Source organism: Eretmochelys imbricata, chromosome 3 (genome assembly GCF_965152235.1).
Source record: "Eretmochelys imbricata isolate rEreImb1 chromosome 3, rEreImb1.hap1, whole genome shotgun sequence".
NCBI classification, from domain to species: domain Eukaryota; kingdom Metazoa; phylum Chordata; order Testudines; family Cheloniidae; genus Eretmochelys; species Eretmochelys imbricata.
In genome coordinates, this window is record NC_135574.1 from 58,481,174 (window position 1) to 58,504,262 (window position 23,089).

The following is a 23,089-nucleotide window of genomic DNA, read 5'->3' on the forward strand; positions in this document are numbered from 1 at the left end:
ACCATTTTTGCCGAGACCAGTAAAAAGCCCAATTGCTTTGTGAACACAAAACGAAGCTACCTCTTTTCATGCAGACAGTACTCACCTGTCTCTGCTAGATTTGAGACTGCTGCAGTGGTTAGGGATTCAGAAACCCATTCACAATCCCCTAATCCATCCATCACCCACAGTTGGTACATTCTCTGTTTAACTGGAGGATCACTTCCCAAAAATTAGAATTGTATCATTTCCAATAATAGTCACATGTGCAAATATAAATTCCATATGAATCTGGCACCATTTATTGTAGAAACAAATTGATGATACAGCACAGCTTTAACATACTTCTATAGTAAGACATGACACTTCAACGCAGGTGAAAACACAAAGGTTCTTAAAGCTGGTAAAGAGAGGCAGTAGCCATTTCCTAGAAATGAAGTCAGCCAGACTCCCCTGGAGCACAAGTACGCAGGTGTGGCCAGGCTTCTCTTTTTGTATTGGTGGTAGGTGGAAAAAAGAAAGCAAAGTGTCCTTCGCCAACCTGCTCCAATCCAGGAATCTTTGGAAAGGGGATTTTTTCCCTTTCTACATGGTGAATACTCTAAGTAGAGTCCCTCTGATTTTCAATCACCGATTCCTTCTAGACTACAATTTTCACTCATAATTGGGTTTAGTCGGGTGTGTAGCATCCAAGTGTACATTTATAGTAAAAGAATGCTCCAAGTGTGAATTCTGTACTAACATCACAATTCTCTCAGACTCAGAACAGCAAGCGCCTGGGGCAACTTCCAAAAATGAAGTTGCACTGGTTCTTTCCCCAATATCACTGATTTTTAACCTGTGAACAGGGCTAGAGTAACTATAGAAGAGAACTAAAAAGTATTATCCTTAATCTCTGCACTGGCCTCATTTTAGTACATTTCTACTGGCAAATTTACAACATTAGCAGAAGAATTTGAGAGTTCCTTTGCTTTGAATGCTTTTTGTCATGGAGAAAAAAAAGAGGTTGCCAGATTGAAAATCATTTTAATACACACACCCAGCTATTCCGTTTCTAGTGCAATCTTCACATTAGAATTCAAACCATAGCAACGTACTCCTTTGTTGATGCATAGGACACTGAATGTATGGTATGTCAATATCTTACCCCACTGAGGGGGGAGCAGAAGGACTCCTTCTGTGTGTCTGTCTCAAATGTAAGCTGCTTGTTGTTAAATTGCTCTCTAATTACTCTGTATTAATTGTGAAGCCATGTTCTTGAACATGGAACATTTACATATGGGAAATGTGTGTAGTAAAACAGAGCCCTATAACACCAATTAAAATATTGGTAAAAAGAAAAATTAAAATATAATAAAAACCTCTAGAAAACCAGAAAGTTCCTGGATATTAAAATGGTAGAAGCATATTAACTTCATCATAAAAATTAAAAAAAGGTTCCTTATTACATACCATTCCTCCTCCTCCCAACACCACATACAATCCCTTCTCTCTCCTGCGCCCTGTCAATGATAGAAGACATCTTCCTACCCGTTTTAATTCAGAAAATATTAAGAGGTGGCAGAAAATGGTGCCCAGCACACTGATTTAAAATTCTAGGTTTTAGATCAAGTATCTGATAAAGTCTTAGCATGAGGCTATTCTACTAGAGCTAAGTAGTTTCTTGTTACAGAAATAACATACATGCATTGTCAAGTGACTTCCAGTACAAACAGTACACAGATAAAATAGTTAAACTGAAAAGCTTTTGTAGCTTTCTGGGCATCAATATGAAAGGCACTTTTCAGGTCACATGACTTTAGTACAGTGATTCAGTATAGCCTTGATATCTCAATAACTCCTTCAGTTTCTATGCAAGTGGCGGCCATTGAGTGCCCAGTCCTGCACTTCTCCACTGCCAAATAATGCAAAGAAAATTGCTCCAAATAAGTTAATAGAAGCAGCAATATAGAAAACAGTCTGCCATTCTCCCACAGTATTCTGCCAAGAGAAAAAAATAAAAGCAATGAGTTTACAGCGTCATATCTTAGAATGAAAAGTTGCTAAAAAGACACACTCTTTCTTGTCAATTGAAAATTCTACACAGTGCAGTTTCACGTTGACATCAAAAGCATTACAAATACAAAAGGACAACTTAAATAGCAGTAGAAGTCAAATACATTTTAAAACCATGCAATTAACATTGTGATAAGGGCTGTTCCACCCAGTTTGTCATTTAACAAAGTGAGAAAGTCCAAATATATTGTCTCAAAATTGTATTTGGGCTAACCCAATGCATGGAGAATGAACCTAATGGAAAGGACTACTCAGTTTTCAGAGCAGCACAAATCTTTCCTATGCTTTATGGGTAATCAGTTTGATTATTTGTTACTATATTACTGTTCCAGCCATGGGTTTTACATAAACATTTCAGCCCTGGATTGATTTTGGCCCACAGAGAAGTTTACTATTGGCAGTGAAGGGATGTCACTGAAACCAGGATGAAGGTTTGTAGTCTAAAAAAAGTCTAGGATGCATTAATGGCATTAGCTAATACATTTCTAAAAAAATAAAAATAAATACTGAGGTTTACATATATGTAAACATTTTAAGGTTAAAAAGCCATTTTTTAAATTGCAGGTGACTATTCAAACAAGCTTACAAAGTGTCTTTACTGGTAAAGAAAGGAAAAGGGTAGCTGAACGAGACTGTATTAACACCAGACTAAACAGTATAAGAGAATTTTTGTTAAGCTGTCCAGACAAAGCTGATCTGTTTGGACCCACAGCATTAAATAATACTTCAGTGTTTTTCAAAGCAACGGTTGGAGCGATTTATTACTAGGTTACTCAATTCACCAATTGTACTAGCAAAGTCACTCATCCCACTTGCCCTCCCTAAAGTATTCTTAAATAATTCTATCAATAATTCTAAAAGAAAAGCATTTTGGTTATGTACAGTAAAAGCTTTGTTATCCAGCATGTTGGGGGAATGGGAGGTGCTGGTAAGTGAAAAATTCCGGTTAACTAAGAGGGAGGGAGTTTGGGTGTGGGAGGGGGCTCTGGGAAGGGAGTTGGGGTGCTGGATCAGGGCGGCGCTCACCTTGGGCGGCTCCCCGCAAGCAGCAGCAACAAGTCCCTATACTCCTAGGCGGAGGTGCAACTAGGCAGCTCAGCATGTTGCCTCTGCCTGCAGGTGCCGCCCCCGCAGTTGTGGAGCCAGGTCAGTGCGCAGAGCCACCTAACCACGCCTCCGCAGCAGGGACATGTCGCCACTTCCAGGGAGCTGCGCGAAGCCAGATTGGGAGCCTACAGCTCTGCACTAACTGGACCGTAAACCGGACTTTCAATGAAGATCAGAAATGCCGGTTTATAGAGCTTTCAGGCTGGTAAAGTGCCAGATGATATAGCTTTTACTGTATATCACTGTTTCTCATTTTATGACTAAGTAGTGCTGGGAATAAAAAGTCTCAGACTGGGTATCTAATTCAAGTCTCTGAGGAACTGTATAGTATTTTATACTATACACTAAAATCCCAGGACACACATTACAAATAAATACAATTGAAAGGAGTTCTTTCCTTGTTTAATTGACAAGTTTTTAATTCAGGATTCAAACACCATCATTCTTCCATAACTAACCAAGGCAGTGTTTACCTGCTAACGTGTTAAAACTATAATGGCCTTGTCCACACTAGGATTTTACCACGATAGTCATTCACGTGTTAGATAACTCGTGATAAAATATACGCACCTTTCTTTTTCTTAGTGAAGGCAAGGCCTATGCCACTGACAGCCAAATACCTAAAGCCCTATGTGGCTCTTTGAAATGCAACCTCACATTTTACTGCCAGTATAACAGCCACCAAAATAAAATCCAGGGCATAGAGCTTTATCACAACTTAAGAGTAAGACTCGCATATACATCACGTTTTATCCTTATATAAAACAGCATCTCAGAATGGAGAATGTCCATTAGAAGAGGGCATATGAAATTTTATCAGTGAAACAAACAAACAAACAAACAGTCTTACATGATGAGTCAGGCTTTTTGCAATGACTGGCCCCACCATTCCTGGGACAGTTGCAAATGAATTTGTGATTCCGAGCAGGATCCCAGCATATCTGTAGAAGAAATTGTTCACACTGCTTATTAACTTATTCCCGTATTTGGTGAAACTGCTTGATATAGGAGCCAAACCACCTTCAGCTGTAGTCTTGTCAGATCACATGAACTAAAAGCCAAGACAAGTTAGTACTTGCGTGGGAATGGCTCCCATTTATTTATTTTAAGAGCAACTAAGTGTCACCTTAAAATGAGTTACTGGTTTACATGCTTCATGTTATAGGGTTGCCACCTTTCGGCTAGGCCAAAACCAGCGAACTGCCGAGAGTCTCACCCAGCCTCTTACAGCAAACTATGCCCTCTTTGGTAAGCATCAACCAATTTGCCTTGGATGGATCCATTGGAGAGGTGAGGAGAAAAAGGGGATGGAAGGTGGAGGTGGGTAGTGTGTGGCGCATGACAGGGTGATGTGTGGGATAGACAAAGACGATGCAGATGCCATTGCTAATAAGACAGGAGGCATTAAGGATTTCTCCATTTACCTTTTACTTCACAGCATAAGTTCCACCAACACAGGGCTTTAGAACACATGCTCCATTTGTTCCCTTCAGATTTGTATGGGTTGTGGCTGTAGCACACAAATGGCGGGTGGGTTTAACTAAGACCACCCATGTTTCTGGTTGCCACACCCACTTTTGCAGGTCCACTTGCAGACATTTGGATCTCTCTGGGATCCCAAGGTGTGCTGTTCTCAACACACACAGCAGCAGTCTGAGATGACGACTTGCTCCGTAATCTCGAGAAACTCACTTAACCTCTTTGAGCCTGAGTTTCTCCTCCCTGTGGCTGTAAAATGAATATATTTATCACTTATAGGGATGTTGCAAGGCATATGGATGCCATGCTTGCAAAATGCTCTACCAGTGCAGAACATTAAAGCAAGTCAGTGGCAGAAGTGAGACTAGAACTAAAAATTGTAATCTTCCAGTTCAGAGCCCAGGGATCGCAGAAGCAGAAAGGAGTAACAGGGCAAGATTTGCAGGCTGGATTTGCTGCCCCCAGAAGCCATATAAAAATCACTAACTGAGGTCAGCCATGAGCTAATAAAAGGGAAAGGAGATATTCCTAATAGCTGTATTGGTTTAACTCACCGTTTAACACAATGGGATGAAATCCTGGCCCCCCAGAGTACAATGGCAGAATTCCTGGTGGCTTCAGTATTTCACTCCATGGAACCTATAGCCTTCCTGAAGAGATATGCACAGCCCTGGCATTTTACTTACTGAAATAGGAGAATCTAGAAGGAATCTCATACTGCAGATAAAAGGCGATGATGCATATGTTGCAATCAGAGGTTTTGGAACAATTTTTATAGTGGGGGTGCTGACAGCCATTGAACCAAACTCTGTATATAATGGAAACCACTTCACGCTGGGGGGTGGGTGTGGAGGGGTAGGTGCAGCACCTCCCCCCAGCCTCTGCTACCCTTGTTCCAGCACCTATGCGTACAATCAGATGGGATTAGCTCTGTGTGTGTGTGTGTGTGTTCTCTGAATAAAGCATTTACAAGGGAGCTACAAATTCAAGCATCGAGCCTATTGGATGATTTTTATTTAAAGTCAACACACTCACGAAGCCTTATTAAGGCAGTGCACTGTATTTTACTTTAAACTTTGAAATTTTGACTACAGTGATACTTATTTCTTTTAAACAAGGTATGTATTTATACTCCTTTGGCAACTTGAAAGTGCATAAAAATTAATATGACATTCAGCTTCATAGAGCCCAAGTGTAAAAGCCTCTAGGGGCAGATAAGTGTATATACCAAAACACTATGAAGCCCTTAATGGACCTACATGCAGCATTTCTTCCTTAAAACATTTAAGCACTGCAACAATATTAATATGCACTTTCAAAGCTCATCTAGGCCCCAGAGAAACATTTGCAGCTCATTCCTGGCTACTTGTCTTTCATTTTTAGTATTTCTGACATAGATTGTGCACTTGATAACACACAGTCTGATGCAGATAACCATGGTGCAACTCTCTGTACAATGTAAAGAATCCAGCATGAAAGAGAAAGCTAAATATGACAAATCTGCAAAGCAAGACAGTCCAAACATTGACGAAGATCTTCTATAACATAGTAGGGGATGCACGAATACAGTGAACTCACTGATTAAGTAAGGGGCAGAATGAGAAGACAACGCAAGATACATGATGTGGTCAGCACATCAGAGAGCGAGGGGAACAATATGAGGGATCTATGATGAGTGAGATATTAAGAATCATCATCATTAAGGAAATATATTACTGTAATTGGCTGAATTAGCCAACATTTCAGGGAAGAAGCCAGAAGTGAATATATTTTCCCCCCACACAGATAATTTTGCCCCTTCCCCAATAATTTCAAATGTTAACAACATAATGGGAAGACACACACCTACATTTTTATATTATAATTCATGTTTTCTACTTGGATGTGAAGATTTTTGTTCATTTAAGGAAACAGTTCCTGCAACTTAAATTTATTATACAAATTCCTGCTGTGGCATGTTACAATTTTTTGAATAGCAAAAGGCCCTTATGGTAATAGCCAGCAAGCTCATCACTATGTTCTTTTATATGCCCACAGTAATGCCCCAATTCATTTTCTCCCCTTTCAATGGTGGGTGTCTGCCTCAGTCTGAAGGTTTTTTTTGGAAGATTTCAGACAAAATGGTTCAGCTGTTTCCAAGCATGACTTATTTTTCCTGGGTCTCATTTTGAGCACGTCAAAAAATTCTGGCAACCTTTTCTTTGAAAAGTGCTAAGACTTCCCTGCTTTGGAGTAGGGTATTGAAATGTGATCGAGAGAGAGAGAAAGCACGGCGATGGTGGTGCCGTTGCTTCTGGAATGATCATTTCGCCACCTCTAGGAATATCTGCCCAAATATAACCTTTGGGTAAAAAGAGCAGTTTTCACGTGCTCACTACAGGCTTCTTAGATAGCAGCTAAATTTCCTGAAGATTCCCATCTACACTGGGCATTCTCAGCAGGATGGGGAGTAGGGGGAAAAGTGGGACTGAGTGGGCAAGGACACTTGGAATGGAGAGTCCAGAGAACTGAGAATAGGATGTGCTAGGCAAAAAGACTGGGAACAGAAGCCCAAGGAATGGAGACTGGGGCTGGCTAGGTGGGGAAGTGAGGTTGGGACAAGAATTCAGGGGTAGAAAGAGACAGGACAGGTTGGATGGGATAGGGTGAAAGGGGTCATGCTTGGGGGAAAATGAACAGAAGATTCTGTACCCATTAGTACCACTCCCTCCACTGTGCCTAGAATGGAACCCAAGGTATCCTAAGTCTGGTAATTCCCCCACTCCCAGAAAATATATGTGAAACCCACTGACATCCCCCTCTAGCGCTGGTTATCCAAAGGATGACAATCTACTATTACCCCTTGTTACGCCATTAGCTCAAGTGGCAGATACCTGTGTGATTGATCTAACAGTTCCAATCTTGCTGATGGCCCATGTGGGGGTCAATATGATGGTACTTGGGTTTTTTTCCCCGTTTGCTTTTTTTTAAAACTTAGGAAGTTACACATACAAAAGCTACGTTTAAAAACATTAAATTGCTAAGTCAAACACTCAAAACTTAGACAAAGCCAGAATTAAGAATGTCCATGTAACCTTAATTCGGCCCCCTTGTGTGTATGCATTATAATACAGTCTTTCATTATCTGATTACATAATATTTTTTTGCAAAGGACTTCTGCCTTATTCACTGCACAGGATGGACCTGCTCTGGGGATGAATCAGGGTTGGGTAGGGAAGGAGATTGGTCTCCAGGACCCCAGCCTCACTTGTTGCAGAAATTGGAAGGTGTGTAGTGACTGAGGCAGGGGATTGCAGAAACAGAAAGAATGGCTCACGGTTAAGGCAATTAAATGCTGCACTGGATACATGGATTCTATCCCTGCTCTGCCACAGAGTACCTATGTGATACTGGGCAAGTCACTTAAGCTAAACTTTCCACACTGTCACTCACTGTGATTTTAATTCCTTATTTTCTGGGTATCCCTGGGGTCTGATCTACAGAAGTGCTGTGCACTCACATGGAAGTCAACAGGAATTGTGCTCTCCATGTAGAAAAAGCTATAAAATGACAAATTCTTTGAAAAAATCAGATCTTAGGTCTCTCTAATTGGGTACCCACATTTTTTAAATACTTTAGACCCTATCTTTCTGTGCCTCAGTTCTCCATCTCTAAAATGGAGTAATATCATGCCTTTACCTCACAGGAGTGTTGTGAAGATAAAGTAATTAGCGAATGTGAAAAACTCAGAAACTATAGTGATGAGCACCACAGAAAAGCCCAGGAGGAAATTAATTCTCCTCTTTGGAGCAGGGTCTGAATGGTGTGCTGAATGTAAGCCTGAGATCTGAAGAGTGGGGACAAAACAAAATATTGAATAGCTGCTCATTAAGTGAGCACTGTCCATTCTGTGGAATTAATGAGGCAGGGGTCCTGTGGAAAAGATAGTATAGTCTTTAATGACATGATCACATATAATACCAGGGGCCTGCACTATGGCTGTATAGGCAATCTTAATTCTGTCATTGCCTTACTTTGCAATCCTAATATTTTTAATGTAGTTTTTTTGGTGTATTTTTAATTTAATTTATTTATTTATTAATTTAGAGAGCCAGCCAGCCATCTAGAAAGATTGTGGTGTAAGAGAGTGCTCCTCAGTCTAGATCTCCTTTGTTTATAATTCACTTCTCTCCAAGAGGTTTATACCAAATCTTTGACTTTTAAGAAAGCAGAGAGCATCACTGAAATCTTTCTCCAATGGTAAACTGTGGAGCTGGTTTGAGGAGTTCAACGTGTAGCCCAGAATCCTGCACATCGCCTGATTTCCTTTTGAACACTTAGATTACTCTTTTGTTTAAAAAGAAGGAAATTTCAGGAATTTCTTTTTTTTTTTTTTATCTTGACCACCTCTCTGACAATTAATTCTCCACTTTGGGAAGACAGGTGAATTGCATCTTTGAAGAACAACAGTAAGTAATACCACCTTAAAGACTGACGATACGGCCTACTGGAATCAGCCATGACCCTTCAATAGATTCCATGCATATAGTCTTTATAAACATGCATAGCTGAGGATGACCCCAACAGAATCTAAGTCTCACCCTGCTGCTAAGTTAGAGGAAGGCAAAAGCATGGGGAAACAAACACAAAACAAAAAACCCCAAACAAAACAACAACTGTGCAGTAGACTGTCAGAGAGGAAATTCCTTCCTGACATCTGCAAATAATCAGATGGTGCAAAGGAAGCAGAAACCACCCACAAGTCCCCAGTGTGGGGAATCCCCAGAGGGGACAGAATTGATAGAGCTGACTGTTAAATGAGCGGTGGGAGGCTGGCTACCAGCATAAAGGTTGGGGTGGGAGAGTGACCAGAATCTGGCTATGGTTCCTGTGGCAGACATGGGAATAGAAACTAAAACTACCAGACTCCCAGTACAGTGCTCAAACCATTAATCCACAGCTCCTTGAAGCTGGGGGATCACAGACAGCTAGCACAAGCTAGAGCAGCCCATTCTGTGCCCAGGAGCCTTACACAGAAGAGAATCTGCCCTGATAAGTGTTGAAATCTTGTACTTCACTAGTGTCCTGTGTATGAGGGTAAATCAAACTCAGAGCTGAATAGTTCTCCAACTGGTCATTATTCTGTATTTATGTGGACATCTAAAGAGTACAGATAAATCTTTCAGGAAAGAGAGAGATCTGCCGGGCTCTGGTCTTGTACAAGGCACAGAAACACAGATGAGAATCTAGCCTTCTCTTTTGAAAAATTACACCATTACTGAAAAATGATTGTACATAAGGATTGATCTGCCCATAGCCAGTGACTACATACTGCCTGCTTATGACAAGTAACATCTGACCAATTTATACAGCATGTTTTTCAAATGCAAATAACCTTTCTAAAAGGTTATAACGCTTCACCATTGTTAACATTTAACACTAAATGGAACAGTGTTAATTCATGTTGAAGTTATCAAAATGTCATCTGTATTAAAACTAGCTTTAGCAATACTTACGACGGTGCTATGTCCAGGTGGTTGATGCCAAAACCAGATGTACAAAAGCCTCCTAGTGTTGTTGATATGGTTAGGAATGCAACAGCCAATGTGTAGTCACAGCCTATGAATCCAGCTGCTACTAAAAATACTGCAGGCCCGATCATTCCTAAAAACAACAACATCATTTAGAAACCTCCAGACACTTACCACCACAAAGATGCTTAACCATTATTTATCATACAAAGAACCTAAAACTAAGTTATGTATTTAGGTGTATTTTCTATATTACTACTGCCACCTAGTGCACAAAACATAGCATGGTACTTTTTAAATTAAAATGGAGATTTGCAATTTTATGGCTCCATTAGAAAAGAATCCAGGATGTCTGTGCTGCATGAGCCCACTGAAGTCCATACCGGTGGCAGACAGGAGAGCAAGCTTTAATTGGATGAAAGGTCATCAGAAAGTAACTGATACTGATCAGCCTAGTCTTATCAGATCAGGTCAATTTTATGTATGTACTATGATAAAATTAACAGAGGCCGCAACAGCAGATAAAATGGGGGAAGACTAGAGCTGTGTGAATTATATGTGATGAATAAGTTATCCAAATTGACAGGTTTCAGAGTAACAGCCGTGTTAGTCTGTATTCGCAAAGTGAGTTTGTGTGTGTATGGGGGTGGGTTTTTGGAGGGGGGTGAGGGAGTGAGAGAACCTGGATTTGTGCAGGAAATGGCCTAACTTGATTATCATGCACATTGTGTAAAGAGTTGTCACTTTGGATGGGCTATCACCAGCAGGAGAGTGAATTTGTGTGGGGGGGTGGAGGGTGAGAAAACCTGGATTTGTGCTGGAAATGGCCTAACCTGATGATAACTTTAGATAAGCTATTACCAGCAGGACAGTGGGGTGGGAGGAGGTATTGTTTCATATTCTCTGTGTATATATAAAGTCTGCTGCAGTTTCCACGGTATGCATCCGATGAAGTGAGCTGTAGCTCACGAAAGCTCATGCTCAAATAAATTGGTTAGTCTCTAAGGTGCCACAAGTACTCCTTTTCTTTTTATCCAAATTGAACACTTTTTTCTTCTGATGAACTGATCCTGACTTCTGCATGTATTCATTATTTGTAATTGTGTAAACAGATGATTTGACCAACTTTCAGCCTGTGGGTGTTTGTCAGCTGTTTAGTTTGACTGTCCACTATCAGAATTGGTCACTTAAGTCACATGGTACTGTTTCTGCTCCATCAGGGGTGACAAACCTTTTAAGACAGGAGAATAATGAACAACAAAAGGTGAATAATGAATACTGATGTTTGGGCACAAATATCCCCATTCAAATGCAAATACAGGTCTTCATGTGGAGAACAGCCATTCGAGAACCATTTGAGTGACCAAAAATCTATTTGCATGAATATTTGCAAATAGGAAATAAGGGTGGGTATAAGTGAACCAAACCACCATTCAAATTCAAAGGAACGTCTGCAAATACTTTCTGGTCTTCAAGCAACTCTCTGTGTAATTAGTCAAAATAGTCTGAGCTTTACAAACCATCAGATACCAAGGAGGAACCGATGAAGTGAGCTGTAACTCACGAAAGCTTATGCTCAAATAAATTTGTTAGTCTCTAAGGCGCCACAAGTCCTGCTTTTCTTTTTGCAAATACAGACTAACACGGCTGCTACTCTGAAACAAGGAGGAACAAGAGATTATGAATTCTGTAGTGGGATTCAGACATTATACTATCTGTAAATACACTCTGATGGAACAGCTTGCTATTACAAGACATTACTTTAGATAGTCAGTTTGAAATGGTGACCCCATATGTTCCTCAAAAGTGTTAGCTTCAGAACATTTTGATGCAGTATTTTGTCACAGCTCTTTCCAATGGGCTCTTTACAATAGGTAACTTCTGGAGCATGCAACCAAATCACAAGTTTCTGGATTTATGTGAGTTTTGTCAATGTACTGATATGCCACAACACTTGGATACTGAAAAGATGGCAATCAGTTGTAAAAAAGTTAAAACATATGCTCTGCTGACACAGTTGGAAACTATGAATACTTCCTTGTCCTCTTTACCACAGATAGATGTGGTTGCATAAAAGGATGAAGACGTCTTTTTGGTTTGAAAAAGACATCATACGTATCTTGTTAAGGAGTCTTAGGGAAAGCAGAGAATTTCTTTTTAAAACGCGTATTTCTGGATTTTTCATTTTGAGTTTTGCTGGCCTGGATTTCAAAATGTCCTGTCAGAATTTTTACCCCTTCCTCAGCTTCGTTAATTAGCTGTTTTCTCTCTAATTTACAGGCACGTACAAAAATTGCAACAATTACAGATTTTCTTGGGCATGGGTGACTAAAATCAGCCAGGTACTGCAACCTGCAAGATACCAAGATTAGTCTGTGAGAACCACTTCATAACATATTCTAAGGTGCACTGAATTACAGATAGTAATTTACGAGTCTACGGGCTCGTCTACACTTACAGCACTGCAGCGTTGCAGCTTAGCTTAGTGAAGATGCTACTGTGGAAGTACATAAAGGGAATTTGGATGCAGGCCTCTGAAATGAGTAGGAGTCAGGCTAACTCTAGCTTTAATAACGCGAGATTTGTAGAAGTGGGGATTGTGCGAAGTGAGTGGGAAAAGAACTGTGAGAGAGGCTGTTGTGACCTTGTATTAGATAAGAATAGAATGTAGACTATAAGAGAAATTGGTGAGAAAAATAAGATATCATGAAGGAATATGTATAAATAATATGCAGCTGTTGCTCATTATTGTCTGTAATAAAGGTATAAATGCTTGCTCTAATTGTTTATCTTTAGAGAGACCTGCCTAGGTGGGGGAAACCCTGTGTCTTAGTGCACTCTCTCCCTCTGTGCAATTGCTTGAGAAAATAAAGTGTATCTGACTTGCTGCACCCAACCTGAGAGTGAGAACTGTGTTTTTCTCCGACACTATCTATGGGCACTCTTCCCGAGAGGCAGTAGCTACGTCGATGGGAGAAGCCCTCCCATCAACATAGTGCTGTCTAACCAGGAGTTCGGTTAGTGAAACTGCATAACTCAGGGGTGTGGATTTTGCATACCCAGGAGCAACGTAGTTATACTGACGTAAGTTCATACTGTAGACCAGGGTTAAGGGATTGTCTTCATTAATGATCTCTCCCAGCGCTATAAAAATCCCCACCTCCAGGAGGGGAACAGCTCCCAGTGCTGGTGCACTGTCTACACGGGCACTGTACAGCACTGAAACTTGCAGCGCTCGGGGGGTGTTTTTTCACAGCTCTGAGCGAGAAAATTGCAGGGCTGTAAAGTGCCAGTGTAGACAAGCCCTTAGTCTCGCTGACTTTTAATGACTCCCTCAGTCACTTAGGTGACTTTGAAAATTTTACCCTTTGATGCGAGCACTGTAAAAGAAATTTCTACTCCAGCGGAATCTGTTTTTCTGAGAAATCAGATGACAAAAGTTGCTTTACATAGATATGTTCATCTTTGCTTGTTAGAGGACAACATAGTGGAACGATAAACTTTTTTCCCAGAAGATATTTCAGTGCAGATCAGTGGAAAAAAACAGCAGGTTTATTATTAGAAAAAAAGGTCTGACATTTAATTTCTTCAGTCATGTATATATAATGTATCCTCAACAGTGCGGCAGACAACTGTTTAGAAGATTTCTAAACTTAAAATGTGCCAAACACACTTCTTAACCCATCCATTGCTGGGGACAATAAGCACATCCAGTAGTTGGAGGAATTTGTAAAAACATTTGCAGCTCACCTTTTTAGAGCAGAGTAGGAATTTAAAATAGGAAGAGGGATTTTTATTTTAAAGCTAGACAGAAAAAGATAAGGCAAACCAAGCTAAAATGGCCAATGTATGATTAGTGCATATCAAACCAGTCAAACTAAAGACACATAGGTCCAAAGGAACCCTAAGAAATAGTATAATACTGATATTTTGTCCAGCAAGCACATACATACATTTTGGTACAACTTCTGCATGTGTCCTGCAACTCTCGGAAATCACCAGCACTGACGAACAGCACCCCACCCCAAACACACATATACTTGGACTGACAGCAGACCATCTGTAAGGAGTCAAACTCATGATGCCTGCGTTATCCCTAACTAGGCACCATTAAGTGTTCTAAACTGAAGAAAAAGCATGCACATTATTCACCTAATTTACCTACCTATTAGGGTAAATGTTTTGCGCACGCACACAGTGGACAAGTTCTGTTTTTCCCTTAAGTAATCAGCAATTTGACCAGACATGATTATACACAGCCAACATCCAAAATAAGGCAGTGCAGATAACAATCCATTCTGGAGAGGAGAAAAAAGGTGGTTAAGTTAAAATACTGAAATAAACATAAAATATTCTGAAAAAGCACTTGTGCTGCAGCGATAGGAAGTTTTAGCTCTACTAAAAATGTCAAGTAAGCCAACAGGATAGCCATCTGTTCTTTCATAAGACAATCAGATATCTGGTGATAAGGTAGGCAGATCATTACATTTTTTACACAATTATTTTATTACATTTTAAAATGTACCAGTGCATGAATACTGCTCAGAGGCCATCACATAAAGTCAGTCTGATAAATATTCCGTTTAACAAAAATGGGCTTGGAAATAATTGTCAGATGAAAGCCAACAATTTAAAGGACAAAAGAGAAAAGTAGAAGAAAAACCTCTATATAGTCAGGTTAACATACACCAAATGGCCAAGTAACAATTCTTAAGGCTAACAAACATTTTGAAAGTGATATTAAACCTCATGGTTCAGAGTGTAATCCAATATCTAACTATTAGAGATCCAGTTGAGACCTAATGTGGGCGGGTCAGATTATCCCAAATCTGCCTTTTGTGGGGTTTCTTATCCAGTATGGCAATTCCTACATCCCTACATGCCCTTACAGTGTTGCCACTAAACCAACTGCAACACACAGATACTGACTTCCACAGAAGCAGGATTAGGTCCTTAGTATGCCCTTGTACTATTCCAAGTGGTTCATCTGATGTAGGAAATCTAAACTACTGAACTGTGTTATATGGGTCCCAAATTAACTCAACTTTTTTGCCTTTTCATTTAACTTGACAGCTGATTATCTGTAGGGGCAGGGTAATTTGCAAGTATCTGACCTACTTAAAGAAGTGTTTGGATGTCCACTGGATGGGGTACAAAAAGAAAAGGAGTACTTGTGGCACCTTAGAGACTAACCAATTTATTTGAGCATAAGCTTTCGTGAGCTACAGCTCACTTCATCGGATGCATACTGTGGAAATATTGTTATGTTACTCATTAAATGTAAAATAAATCAGGGAACAAGAAAAACTTCTGTATGACATTTAATTTTAAATCAGAGCGTATTGCTATATTTGAGAACTAAAGCACAAAAGTCTCATCCTCCAAATCAACACTCAAAGATGCTGCCCATTATTTTTTAAACTTCTGCTTTTAAGAAGAGCAATAAGTAAAAACACCCAAAATTAAGAGAGTCTCAGCAATAAAGATCCCCCTTTGAAGTGCCTTTCAAATATCTAATCAGCATTTTAACAAATTCCCTTTTAACTAGTCAGACAATTAATCGGATACGGGAATAGCGTTGACACTATGTAGCAGCTTTGCATTTTAAATGTTAATGCAATTCCCACCTGAAAGTGCGGCAATAGGCTAAAATGACACTCTGATGCAAGCTTTTTTTTTTTTTTTTTTTAAATGTCAAACATGTGGCAATCTGAAGTCAATTTGCTTTAAAAATGCCAGGGATACAGGAAAGCTGCACTCCACACAGTAAAACTTGCTAACGTTTAAGCAACAGTTTTATACAAAGTAGCCAAATTCAAGGTTGTGGTGGCAGACACCTCTGTCATGGGCTTGCTTGAACAGCTCCTGAGACCTCTGATCCAACCGCCTTTGTTAAATAGGAAGGACACTAAGCTATGCTTTCCAAGCTCTTATTTAACTTTGGGCACCTCTGAATTGGTTCCCTGCCTACTTCTCCTGGCAAACTGTTTCAACAGTGATGCTGGAACTTTCTTCTTAATATAAGCATCACAGTCAAGTGGCTTGGGCACCTGCCTAGGAATCAGGACACCTGGGTGCTGAGCTCAGTCACTGACCTGCTGCATGAATATGGGCAAGCCACTTCACCTGTTTCCCTTGGTCTGTCTCATCTGTTTGGATTCTGAGAGAGATTTTTCAAAGGTGCTTGGCTCCCATTTGTGGCTTTGAAAATTTCACCTCTGTAAACAAAGTAGGCCTCAATCACAGTTGGAACCTTTAGGTGCAACAGTAATACAAATAAATTAAATCTAAATCAGGGGTTCACAGCCTTTTTCTTTCTGAGGCCCCCCACAACACGCTATAAAAACTCGTTTTCTGCATATAAAAGCCAGGGTCGATGTTAGGGGGTAGCAAGCAGGGCAATTGCATGGGGCCGCACGCCACAGGGGGCCCCGCAAAACTAAGCTGCTCAGGCTTTGCCTTCAGCCCCAGGCAGCGGGGCTCAGTGCCATGGGCTTCAGTGCCATGCGGTGGGGGTTTGACTTTCTACCCTGGGCTCCAGCAAGTCTAATACTGGCCCTGCCTGGCAGCCCCCAAGGGGTCCTGGACCCCTGGTTGAGAACCACTGATCTAAATTATATTTTCCTTTTGTTCAACTTCAGCCAGTCAATCTTGTTTTAAGATGTGTCTAATGCTGTTTTCCCTCTCATATAACCCTCATTTAGGTATTTACACAGCATAAACATGTTTCCCCCTTTCAGGATAAATAATTTCAATTACTTTATCATCTTATCTTATGTCCTGTCATTATATTCCTGAATTATGCTAATTTTTGGACTTCAACTGGGCTGTAGCACAACTAAATCCTACATTGCAACAATGGTTTGTATTCTACTTCTCCTGAGAAGAAGGGGAAAAGGAATACCATGTTTTAAAAGGGATCCCATCAGATTAAAAAAAGTTGCCTAGATTTCAAAGAAAAGAGTTACTACTAATTTAAGATTATAAGAACAGCCATACTGGGTCAGACTAATGGTCCATCTAGCTTTGTATCTTGTCTTCTAACAGTGGCTAATGCCAGGTGCTTCAGAAGGAATGAACAGTTTCAAATTTAATAATTTTATTAAGATGTTGAAGTAAAGAGAAAATGGTACAGAGTTTAAGCATAGAAGTTTCTGGTTATCAGGGAATAAAGTACAGATTATCAAGGGGTGCGAAATTCGGTTTAGGAACGGGTGGCGTAAGGAATACATAACCTGCAATCTCCCCGATTGGGGGTAAAAGTTTAATGGGTCAAAGTACAGACGTTGAGATATGGGGGTACGTTGTCCATATAATGGCTATGTTCAGGTGTGGAGTATAATGAGTGGATACGAGGATGAGGATGGATTTACCCTCATTTGGTAGGATTTAATGTTCAGTGAGTTTATGGTTTCAGTTCACATGGTCCAACGGAAGAAGTCTCTAAGTCCCTTTCCCATAGTTGATGCACGATGTCGTACCGGCTCACACCTCCTGATACTGTCGGTGGCCGATGATGTGTTTGATGTAGATGTCCCTGGACCATTGGATGGTGTCCGAGACCATGAGGCGCCGCATGAGCCGTGCGTAGCATTGACTGATCCCACAGGTCTGCAGCACACGCTCGTTGCAGGGGTCCCAAGTGCCCAATGTGACAATCAGGGCATCCATCTGCATCTTGCAGCCCTTTGCTCTCAGGGTGTCGGCTGGAGGGAAGGGGGGGCGTATTTTTCCAGCTTACGAGCTCGGGCTTCGCAGAAGGCTGGGGTCCTGTTCTCAAAGGAGACCGTGATGTCGACAAGGATGATCTTTTTCTGGGCCTCGTTGGGGACTACCACGTCAGGTCACAACTGGCTGTCAGTACCAAGGATGGCGCAGTTCACAGCAACCTCCCCCAGGCGCAGTGCGATGGCTTTCACCAGGAGGTTCTTGATGGTGTTGTGGCACAGCTGCCAGGCTCTGGAGTGGGGCTTGCAGCTGCACAGGACGTGGGGCAGGGTCTCGCTGGAGTAGCTGCACTTCCTGCAACACTTGTCTCGGTTCCCATGGCGGACGGCTGCGTTGAGCGGGACGCAGTTGAGCCGGGCATGGTGGATGAACCGCTAGTCGGCGAAACGGGTGAAGCCACGTGGTTGTTGGCATCCCACTTGCTGGTCAGTTCAAAGGCTTTATCCTGGTCCGGTTTACGCTTCAGGGTTTCCATGTACAGTGAGTGGATGGCTGCCTTCAGGGTCCTCTCCAGCATGCCCCTGGCGCTCTGGGTGATGATGGTGTTGTCGTCAGACCTGATCTGCAGCACCAGGACTCCCAGCTCCTGGCGCTCCTCGCACCACTCCCAGCGGCAGCCAATGCACTTCCCCAGGTGACGCGTGGCATTGCAAGTGCGGGACCACAGTGAAGCGATGTCGCGCCCGTCCCGTCCGAATTCGCCATCCAGGGAACCGCTCAGGAAGTTGGCGGTGTCTTGGTTGGAGGGGGTTCTGCCGATCCGCTTCTTTGTTGCGTCATGGAGGGCGTTTGCTGTGATGGTCCTTACCATGGCGTCGGGACACGTCAGCAGGCGGAAGGCGTGGGTGATCACCGCAACGTCACATGGGGGACATTGGCACCACCATGCCTGTGGGCGATGTAGACCAGCTCGTTGCTGGCTCTCTGGGGAAGGAACAGCCACTTTTTCACCAGCTGCTGGACGATCTTGGCTGCCTTGTTGAGGGGTACCTTTGCCACGATGGATCCCCTTAGGATGAATGAGATGCAGGGGATCAGGAAAGTGTTCAGGGCGTTTATCTTCTGCCACGGTGCTAGCAAAGTGGTGTCGATCTTGGCGGCATCCTGTAAGATCTCCTGGATGGTGTCCTCGGGTGTCTGCTGGACATGGAAACCCGTTGGCATGCTGAGGTGCTGGTACGCTTTCCCCTCTGCCAGGGGGATGACGGGCTCGCCCTGGATCTGGAACCCTGTCATCTGCACCGAGTCCCTTTTTGCTATACCTGCACACCAACCCCCCCCCCCCTTTTTTTGTTTTACCATTTCTCTCCCTCTTTTTTTTGTTGTCAGGTGGAATACCCATCAACCCCTCTTCCACACACACCTACACACCTGCCACCTAACCAAACCAAAAAAAAAAAAACCCAACAATTCCACCTCAAAGAGAAACTGACTATGCTGGGGAACCTATGAAACTGACTGCACACAAAGCACTAACAAATACACAACAAAAATAAGCTCAAAAGAATTCAGAGAAAATGTATTTTCCCAACTAATCTTTCAATTACAGTAATCTTAGATGTTCTAGTAACAGGTAAAAAATTCCAACAGAAAAAGGGATTTGGTAGTAGGTGCCTAGGGCCCTACCAAATTCACAGTTCATTTTGGTCAATTTCACAGTCATAGGATTTTAAAAATTGTAAATGTCATGATTTCAGTTATTTAAACCCGAAATTTCACAGTGTTGTAATTGTAGGGTCCTGACCCAAAAAAAGAGATGTTATGGGGTCCACAAGGCAGCAGCATTGCCTTCAGAGCTGGGCAGCTGGAGAGTGGCGACTGCTGGCTGGAAGCCCAGCTCTGAAGGCAGTGCGGAAATAAGGGTGGCAATATCGCAACCCCCTGAAATACCCCTGCGGCCTCCCTGCAACTCTCTCTTTTGGGTCAGGATCCCCAATATGAGAAACACTGGTCCCCCCTGTGAAATCTGTATAGTATAGGGTAAAAGCATATAAGAGACCAGATTTCACGGGGGGGAAACCAGATTCCATGGTCCGTGACACTGTTTTCCATGGCCATGAATTTAGTAGGGCCCTAGAGATGCCCCTTTAACCAAGTCCCTTGGCACAGAAAATATTACAGCATAGATTGGATCTCAGATGTAACCATTTAGTCCCAGAGATATACATTTTATTAGCTGATACTTCACTATTTTCTAACTGCACTTGTAGCCTCCTCTTTTTCCTCAGATTCATGTCACTTTCAGTACACTGATTCTTCCTTCCTCTGTCGGGGCTAAGAAATCAAGAGAAGTATTTATTCAGGAATTCTATTTGCTCCCCTTCCCTGTTTCACTGTGCTCCTACTTTGTCCTTTTCTTAAAAAAAACAAAACAAAAAAAAATTCTTTGACAGAATGCAAACAAAAACAAAAAGAACAGTGGAGAGAGAGTGCAATTAAGCAATGTTAGTAGCTATGGAATGATTTAATGGACATCAGAAGGAAAAATTCAGTGTGTGGAGACTAGCGATGACATGTCAATGACAATCTGGGGTAGAATCCAAGCTTCCCGACTGAGTACCCTGTTCTAAACACTGGACTGTATCACCACTCTACTACACAGAGGAAAACTAAGTCATGAACTATAACAGGAAATGGATTGGAATATTTTTGTTTTATCTCACCTCTTGTGCATCAAACCGCAAGATCTCCTTCATGTACGTAGGCAATAGTGTGAGAAGAGTGTAGAAAGTCCAGTTATAAGAAAAGTGTGCCACAACAATAGCCCAGAGTGGAAGGGATTTCAGCATGGGTTCCCATGGTACAGACTTCTGAGTAGAAAGCTAGGAAAATGGAGGGAAATAATCAGGACAACTCCTAGGAATATTTATTCTAGACTTTTGACCCTACCTAAATCTGATTATTTTGCATTCTGAAGAGCACATTCAAAGTCAGCCTGACTCCTTAGATGTGTGTTCTTTATTGCTAATTATAGTAACTGAACTAAACAAAATTTGACAAATTAGGAAGCAAATGGAAAGTCAGAAATCTATTATGGAGTCACTTATTATGCCATATTTTTTGCCTTTATATTTAAAAAGCTATTGCAGCTGAAACCCTACTGAAACCAATAATAAAAAAGTGGGTTTATTCCCTCAATTACTTTGGTATGTAGGTGTAACATTATCTGATTAAACTATAACCACATAGATTGTTGCTACCACTGTTATACAATTGCAACCACTGTTATACAATTGCAACAGATCTTGTACAAAATGTGGCATGTAAGATGTCTATGGAAACATTATGATCCACTGAATATGATTATGCTATTTGTATGCATGTATCGTTTTTGTAGCTGAAGTTAGTAATATTAACTACATACCTGTATTTCTAAGATGTTTGCTTCTGGGTAACACCAATAGGGTGTTTAGCCAGCACACTGTGAAGGAACTATTCAAGTAGAATGGCCCATTAAAGAACACTTAACTTACAATAAGAAAAGGAGTACTTGTGGCACCTTAGAGACTAACCAATTTATTTGAGCATGAGCTTTCGTGAGCTATAGCTCACTTCATCGGATGCATACCGTGGAAACTGCAGCAGACTTTATATATACACAGAGAATATGAAACAATACCTCCTCCCACCCCACTGTCCTGCTGGTAATAGCTTATCTAAAGTGATCATCAGGTTGGGCCATTTCCAGCACAAATCCAGGTTTTCTCACCCTCCACCCCCCCCCACAAATTCACTCTCCTGCTGGTGATAGCCCATCCAAAGTGACAACTCTTTACACAATGTGCATGTGGCCCAACTTGATTATCATGCACATTGTGTAAAGAGTTGTCACTTTGGATGGGCTATCACCAGCAGGAGAGTGAATTTGTGTGGGGGGGTGGAGGGTGAGAAAACCTGGATTTGTGCTGGAAATGGCCCAACCTGATGATCACTTTAGATAAGCTATTACCAGCAGGACAGTGGGGTGGGAGGAGGTATTGTTTCATATTCTCTGTGTATATATAAAGTCTGCTGCAGTTTCCACGGTATGCATCCGATGAAGTGAGCTGTAGCTCACGAAAGCTCATGCTCAAATAAATTGGTTAGTCTCTAAGGTGCCACAAGTACTCCTTTTCTTTTTGCGAATACAGACTAACACGGCTGTTACTCTGAAACTTAACTTACAATGGAAGACGTCTATCTACTCCTAATGGACTTTCCCCGCTATCACTAAGCGAAGTCATGCATGGACATTTGACTTACTCATGTGACTCCAAACTCCATCTTTTACCTGTAATTTTCCACAGTAAGAACAACGGGATTCCCTTTCCTTGAGAGAAGACATAAAAGGTGCTGAAAACATCTCCATTTTGCCCCTTTCCTGCTCAAGCCTCTGGACTATGGACTTATACAAATGGGAACATTCTAACCAAGGGACTGAGGTCCTTCCAATGATTTGGAAGCAACCAGAGACTTGACTTAAGCCAGCAGTTTATTCTATCACTGCTATAAGCCTGAACCAAGAACTTTGAAATTATTGTATGTATTTGATTCCTTTAACCAATTTTAACTCTCACCTTTCTTTCTTTTTATAAATAAACCTGTAGATTTTAGATACTAAAGGATTGGCAACAGCATGATTATTGGGTAAGATCTGAGTTATATATTGACCTGGGTGCGTGGCTGGTCCTTTGGGATCAGAAGAACTTTTTATTTGATGAAACTGGTTTTAGGTCATCTTTAAGTCTAGTGTTTTTGGTGGTGATACAAGGACTGGCATGCCTAAGGAAACTGCTTTTCTGACTTCTTGTTAGCCAGTGTGGTGAAACAGAAGTTTACTTTTGTTGCTGGTTTGGTGTATCTTATGGGAGAATAACCACCAGTTTTGGGGTGTGTCTGCCCTATTTCTCAGCAGTTTGTCCTGAATTTGGTATTCTCAGTTTTGACCCACAAAGGCATGGTTACAGCAGGCAAAACTCTTATTTTTTTCCATGTTCAGGCTTCATTGAAAAAGCACTAAAAACATATAGGACAAGGAAAAATGTTCCTCTATTTGGTATGTTGCAAACGGACAATGATTTCAAGTAGTTTTGGAATCAGAATTTTTTTCTGAATGTTTGTCCTCCTGCAACAACTTAATTACTCCCTCCTTACTGCTATCAACAATTAGGGATTTAAAATCACTCCTCAAACACATGTGAACTGAATCTCTCCTATTCTGAGATCTTGAGCGTTGAGAGCACCATAGACTC

The 23,089-nt window shown here is 41.4% G+C and overlaps 1 protein-coding gene across 3 annotated transcripts in view; it reads right to left on the reverse strand.

Moving 5' to 3' along the window:
* Positions 1 to 258: 258 nt before the first annotated feature.
* The window catches only part of SLC17A5 (solute carrier family 17 member 5), a 41,143-nt gene continuing 18,312 nt past the window's right edge, over positions 259 to 23,089 (reverse strand). Inside the window, exons 7-12 of one of the 3 annotated variants that reach the window (XR_013345582.1) lie at positions 20,522 to 20,680; positions 14,296 to 14,428; positions 10,116 to 10,263; positions 4,566 to 4,869; positions 3,992 to 4,082; positions 1,913 to 1,959 (exon numbers count right to left, since the gene is read on the reverse strand). Coding sequence is in view for 2 of the 3 variants with exons in the window: in XM_077812696.1 (XP_077668822.1) it covers positions 1,822 to 1,959; positions 3,992 to 4,082; positions 10,116 to 10,263; positions 14,296 to 14,428; positions 20,522 to 20,680 (669 nt within the window). In the remaining variant the exon portion in view is untranslated. The other 2 variants (XM_077812696.1, XM_077812697.1) reach the window with 2 other exon arrangements.